Source organism: Otolemur garnettii, unplaced genomic scaffold (assembly GCF_000181295.1).
Source record: "Otolemur garnettii isolate 467f Iridium unplaced genomic scaffold, OtoGar3 scaffold00058, whole genome shotgun sequence".
NCBI lineage: Eukaryota > Metazoa > Chordata > Mammalia > Primates > Galagidae > Otolemur > Otolemur garnettii.
In genome coordinates, this window is record NW_003852453.1 from 87,103 (window position 1) to 94,247 (window position 7,145).

The 7,145-nt window shown below is 37.2% G+C and overlaps 1 protein-coding gene across 1 annotated transcript in view; it reads right to left on the reverse strand.

Annotated features, from left to right (window-relative positions):
- Window positions 1-7,145, reverse strand: part of VPS35 (VPS35, retromer complex component) — a 32,546-nt gene that overhangs the window by 19,302 nt on the left and 6,099 nt on the right. Inside the window, exons 2-6 of the mRNA XM_003792516.3 lie at window positions 5,429-5,527; window positions 3,868-3,964; window positions 2,999-3,122; window positions 2,359-2,541; window positions 816-1,029 (exon numbers count right to left, since the gene is read on the reverse strand). Of these exons, the coding sequence (XP_003792564.1) occupies window positions 816-1,029; window positions 2,359-2,541; window positions 2,999-3,122; window positions 3,868-3,964; window positions 5,429-5,527 (717 nt within the window). The remainder of the gene's footprint in view (window positions 1-815; window positions 1,030-2,358; window positions 2,542-2,998; window positions 3,123-3,867; window positions 3,965-5,428; window positions 5,528-7,145) is intronic.

The window sequence follows — 7,145 nt, forward strand, 5'->3', positions numbered from 1 at the left end:
GGGATTCGAACCCGCCACCTTAGGTGTACGTGGCTGGCGCCTTAGCCGGTTGAGCTATAGCCGCCGAGCCAAAGCCAGAGTTTCAATAGTCCGCTGCAGAACTGGACAGATCCTCCAGCAGAAAATAAACAATGGACTTAATCAGGACTCTAGAACAAATGGACCTAACATTCACACCATTTTAACCTAAAACTACTGAATATATGTTCTTAGTAGCTCATCGATCATTCTCTAAGATCAATCACATCCTAGGCCACAAAACATGTTTCAACAAATTGAGGGTGACATAGTTCCAACTCTGTCTCAAAAAAAAAAAAAAAAAAACCCAACCCAAGAAATGTAAAAGGAAAAGTAATAACAGATTGTCGTGGAAAATATAAAAACTCATCACTGAATACTATAAAACTCTCCACGCTCATAAACCTCAAGGTGTGGAGGAAATAGACAAATACTTGGAATCATACTACCTCCCTAGACTCAACCAGGAAGAAACAGAACTCCTGAACAGACCCATATCAAGCACTGAAATTGAAGCAACAATAAAAAAATCTTTCAACGAAAAAAAGGTCCCAGACTACATAGTTTCACAGCAGAATTCTACCAAATTTACAAAGAACTTGTACCTATATTGCAAAGATGAGTAGTACAAAATCCAACACACTGTATCTTTCAGTTTATTTAGGTCTTCTCCAATAAAAGACATTTTAAAATGTTTCGTAATGTAATATTATTAACAAAAATACTCTGATTTAAAAATAAGATTTCAGTTTATGTTCCACAATATAAGAAGAGATAACAAGTAAAAAGATATAAACCTGTTTGTAGCGTTCTACATTTACGCCTTCCAACTGACTGAGGCGCACCAAGTTTGTTCCCACCAAAATTCTCAGTTCTTGTCTTTCTCGTTCTCTTTTTTCTCTATCTCGGCTATGTCCCTGATGTTGCATTCGCACCCATAGCTTGTTCATTTCTGCAAAGTTCAGTAGTACAAAATCCATGGAATCACTTATATCACCAGTTGTTTCTTCGCTGCAAAGAAACAGTAGGAAAAATATTTATACAGTATTTTAAATATAGGACCAACTTACTCTTACTTGTCTCCTTTGTGTATTTCATGCTTATCTCTATAATACACCAATGCTTTATAAAAACCACTTCAACTTGGTGTTGAATTTCAAGGCAAAGAGATTCCAGGGGGAAAAAATGCCAGAGAGAGGACACAAGTTTAAAAGGACAAATTACTTTCCCCAACTCACTATCTTGGGCCAAGGACTTGTTCATATGGCAACTCTCTTAATTCAAAAAGGTTAAAAAATTTAACACTGACAACATCACTAACTACATCATTTTATTGTTGAACATTTTGTCTTTAATTGGAATGTAAGCTTTGTGAGAGAAGTAACCGTGTATTTCCTGCCTTATTTTTCTATATCTCCTAAGATGAGGAATTTAGCTTTCAAAAAATTTGTATTAAGTGCTCAAAATAAAGACTCAAATCACAATAAAGAAAATAACTTTATCAATTTCTCTATACCATTAAGTTTTTATCTTTTCTGTAGTGCTTAAAAAGGAACTCATGTAGATACACTAAAAACCATTGAATTCTATACCTTAGAAGTAATACATAAATAAACTTTTTAAAAAATGAATTAAGTTCTTCAGTCTGGGGACCTGTCACGTGACTAGCTCACCCAGCTGTCTGTCAACCCTCTGACACTGCTATGGGACAAAAGTGCAACCGACTCACATGTTGGGGTACTGGTCACACAAGAGACAGGGGTCCCTCGGTTTTTTTCTTTTTTGGAGTAATCTGACTTACATGTACAGATAATTAAAATCACTTATCTTTTAGTGCAACTAGCAATCCATAAATTATAAAAACTGCAGACATGGGGCGGCTTCTGTGGCTCAAAAGGGTAGGGCACCGGTCCCATATGCCAGAGGTGGTAGGTTCAAACCCAGCTCCAATCGAAAAAAAAACAAAAACTGCAGACATTTAGGGCACAATCATGAAAACCAGCTGTCTTTTGGGAAGGGTAACATGCTTCATTGTTTCATCACAGACATACTCTTCAGATTGCAACTGGTGTTAACAATCATACTTTCAAAGAATATGTAATGTGACAGAAAAATTCTCAATTATATTAAATGAAAAAATACAACGACCTAATTTACATGGAGCACATACACCAACGAGTTCTCTATCAAAGGAGATCTACACACAAAATGCTACCAGGTAGATAATTGTGGGTGAGGGAATTATTGATATTTTAAAAAATTCTGTACACTTCTCTATACTTTTTATACAGTCTAACATGAGAAAACATTATAATTAAATCAATGAAGAAAATCACTTACTCTGTTGGCTCTCCTTCATCAGGTAAGATATTTCTGGTACACTGAAGAAGATAATTTCGAAGAAACAGCCCCCTCAAGGGATGCTGCACACCACGGCACATTTCTACCAAATCTTTCAAAATATCTTTCCTGGACTGAGGAAATGACTTGACGTATACAACTCCGACAGTGATCAATAGATAACTAGGAGAATTATGAGAAAGCATTTGCTTTCAGGAATCAAGAATGTGATTACTTCCAAACATTGAGTATAAACATATTAAATAAGCAAGGCAGGAACTATGTTTTCTCCTGCATGTTGAAGGAAATATTATCTGATTTAAAACAGAACCACTGACTGACTCCTAAAAATATATGTGTATACTATATATAGATACATTATCACCTTTAAACTTATCAGTAAGAGAATAGTCATCATTTTAATTTTTCTAGTAGTCAAAACATTAAACAAAATAGCATATCCATTTTTTTATTGCTAAAATTCTGCAAATAATATAAAAAGCAAATTTACTCTAAAATTTATGTAACAGAGTATCTACCAACATGTTAACCTCAATTTGTTAAAATCTTAAGCTGCTAATTTTGAAGGGCATAACAAAGTGGGAAATGCAGATATGTCCTCAGATTGCTAATTACTTACAGCCTTGGGATAATGTTTCCAGCATACTGTACAAGTTCATAGAGATCTGCCACTTTTCTTCCTTTAGCAAACTCATCTGTCAGGTAGACCTCTAAGTAGTGCAGCTCATCAGAAATAGCCATATCTTTTAATTATGATTAAGGACTAAAAATAACAATAAGCCAGCCTAAGCAAAACTCTGGAACTTGCTGGAATCATTAAAACTCTAGGGCATATATGTTAAATCCTAGTCCTTTAAAAGACAGTGTTTAAGTGAAGACGGAATTTCAGTTGTGCTTTCTTTACTTTAAAATACAATAAAACTTCCATAGTTGAACCACCTACCTGCACTAACCACATCCTTAAGGTGACCTAATTCTCACAGACTGGATGTGCACCACGTGTACATATTAGTACAGCAGACCTAGCTCTTTATGTTGACCACCTCCATATGCCGACCAACTTGGGTGGTCAACTTACAGAGGTTCTACTGTAAATGTTTTAAAGGGTATCTGGTAAAACACTAAAAATTATGATTACCCGTCAGAATGCTAACGAGTTTTAAGATGGCAAATAACTGAATTCTTTTCTGTTTTAGAGTCCTATGTGACAAAATTTAAGCAATAAAGAACCATCTGCAAACAGCCTCCATATTCTTCATGAAGGGTATGAAAACTAAGACATAACATCCATTAAAGAAGTTTACGCACAGACCAAGGGTGTTCTGAAAGCCTGCTTCATTTAGCACACCTACATGGATAGAGAAAGAATACTATTTGACTAAGACAATGAAGAATAATGTAACTCCAGAGAAATTTAATGAAGAACAAAATTAGCCTTATCAAGACAAAAGTATGGTCCAAATAAATTCTTCAACATTCGAAAGATACAAAGTTCATAGTAGCTCTTTGGTGATAACATGGAGGTCCGGAGTTCACCAAGCATATTAGAAGCATGTTTCAGAGCATCCATAAGCTTGTTTTTATCCTACAGAAATACCAAAAGAACAGATGAGAATCCTTAATTTAAATAAACATTTTTTTTTGTTTAAACTTTTTACATCAAAGGCTTGTTACATAGTTTTAAAAGCATAAAGCCCTTAAATTAAATTATTTTAACCACATTAAAGAAAAAAAACAACCATAGTTTCATCTTGCTTTCTCTCTACAGAAAAGAAAAACATGCGTGATTCCTCACTATGGCTACAGAGCTTGGCAAGACTTACATATCTAGGACTGTATGTTTCCTGATATAACTCTAATCTTTTTAGCCCCTAGAGAGTAGGAAACTAACTCCATTAATTCACATGTTACCTGCAATCAATAGAGCCAGCGTATCAATTCTTTTGAAGCCAAGATACTATCCTTACAATGGCTTTGTCATGTTAAAGACTCTTCAGAGCTATGTGAAATGACTACCCATGCAAGTTTGCTTTCCTTTCTAGGTTCTTTAAACCCTCACAATGGGCATATATTTCATTGAACTCATGATGAAGACAACTTCTTGAGGTACATGAAATATTATCCATATGCAGAAAGAGAAAGAAGCAAACTATAGCAAATCCATTTTCTCCTTTTTAAGACATTTATTTTTCACTCCAAATTTGTGGCAAGGAAACCACTATAAGATATAAGAGCATAAACCTTAGAAACTATAAGACACTTTACAAAGACATCAGCATCAGTATAGCAATTTATGGCTTGAAGTATTAAGCTATTTAGTTCAATTACTTAAATACTAATCCAGAGGACCTACAGTATCTGCACAGATTATCCCCATCTTTTAGAATATGAAAATATACAAATAGGTCAAATATTTATTTTTTGAGACCGAGTCTCAAGCTGTTGCTCTGGATAGAATGCCGTGGTATCATAGCTCATAGCAACCTCCAACTCTTGAGCTCAAACGATTCTCTTGCCTCAGTTTTTCTATTTTAGTAGAGATTGGGGGAAGGGGGATGGGGGAGGTCTCACTTTTGTCCAGGCTAGTCTCAAACTCATGGCTCAAGCAATCCATGCACCTCGGCCTTCCAGAATGCTAGAATTACAGGCATGAGCCACTGGGCCCGGCCTAGATCAAGTATAATTTTTAAGTTCATTTCTGCAATAAATGTACCTTTTCAGGATGGAATTTAAAAGCTTTCAAGGTATTCAAGGGGAGAAAAGCTGAATAATTTACAGAAAGCATTTAAATCCATTCATTTAGCACATATTTACTGGGCACCCATTGTATGTTAAGTACACATCAGGTTTGAAGTATAGAACCAAAGACACTGATAATTTAGGTCAGACACTGGTATGGTGACAATACAGTCGAATAAAAGGCAGGGTCTCTTGGAAGACAAGACAAACAAGCCCAGACTATAAATATTAGTGGGAATAAACAGGGCCCCCCGTTGAAACCATTCCACAGAGTGCCTGAGAGATAATGGCAACACATTTTCATTCTTACCAAGCATCTCTTCATCTGGAATGACTGGACCTTCACAGCCTGGATAGCTTCATCCAAGAGCTTTTCCTGCTCATCCTGAGGTGACTGCTGTGTTGTAGGCTGAAAAAAAAAAATCCCACAAATGTCTCATAAACACATTTTTCTAGCAAATCTGTTATTTCTATAGCTCTACCCACAGTCCTCTCCAAGACTTTGACGAAGGCTCACTCCAGCTTTATATTCAAACCCATTTGTCAATTTTGACAGCTACTGAATGAACACAGAACTGTGCCCAGTCACTGAAGCTAACAGCATATCACTGCTAAAGGAAAACAGTAATGTGTACAACAAATTGCCCTTCTCAGAAAAATATTCTTGTGTTACCTGGCCTCAAATTTGTGGTGGTAGTTTGCAGCTGTGTTCTGCTAATCCAACCAGAACATAGCCAGCCTACCAAATGTCTTTTTAAAGGCCTCTCTTTTCCACTAGACTATTTTTTTGTTTGTTTTGAGACAGAGTCTTACTATGTTGCCCTTGGTAGAATGCTATAGCATCACAGCTCACAGCAACCTCAAAGTCTTGGGCTTAAGCGATTGTCTTGCCTCAGCCTTCCAAGTAGCTGGGACTAGAGCTGCCCACCACAAGGTGGATGGCTATATTTTGGTTGTATTTGTCATTGTTGTTGCCCAGGCTAGGCTCAAACCTGCCAGCTTTGGTGTATGTAGCCAGCGCCCTACTCACTGAGCTAGGAGTGCCAAGCCAGGAGATTTTTTTTTTTTGATTAAATATATAATTTTTTTTTTTTTGAGACAGAGTCTTAAGCTGTTGCCCTTGATAGAATGCCATGGCACTGCAGCTCACAGCAACCTCCAACTCTTGGGCTTAAGCAATTCTCTTGCCTCAGCATCCCAGTAGCTGGGACTACAGGTGCCTGCCACAACGCCTGGTTATTTGTTTGGTTATTGTTGTTGTTGCAGTTATCATTGTTGTTTTAGCTGGCCTGGCCTGGGTTCAAACCCACCAGCGTCGGTGTGGCCAGCACCTTACCCACTGAGCTACAGCCCCCATCAGTTAAATATATAATTGAAACATTCTGAAATCAACTTTTCCATTCATACAGTGAACATTATGCATCAGGCAGCCTTTTGGATGCCAAGGACTTAAACATGACCATCAATTATAATGTTATGCATGCGTGGTAGTGATGTAAATGCAGTGTTTATACTACACGAAGGAGTGGGGTTAATTCTACTTGACAGGGAGATCTAATTATTTGTGCAAGCACATTTTTAGTAATGACAAAGAGAAGAGTATCTAGATATATTTTGTTCATTATAGCCATAGATCTATATATTTGAAATGATACGAGCTAAGTATTTGAGGAAAGTACTCTTTATCATTTTCAACTATAGGTCACTTAGCAATAACTTCAGCTATTTTACTTCTAAGCTGTTTAGTCCCTTATTATATATTGCTGGGCAGGGGGTGTGTGGTCATTGTTCTCATAAACTGGTTCTTTGGTCTCAGAGTAGACTAAGTTGTGGCTGAAAAATAGTCTAGTGGGCTTGGCCCCCGTAGCTCGGTGGTTAGGGCACTGGCCACATGCACCAAGACTGGAGGGTACAAACCCAGCCTGGGCCTGCTAAAACAACAATAACAACAACAACAAAGGCTCAGCGCCTGTGGCTCAAGAGGCTAAGGCGCCAGCCATATACACCTAAGGTGGCAGGTTTGAATC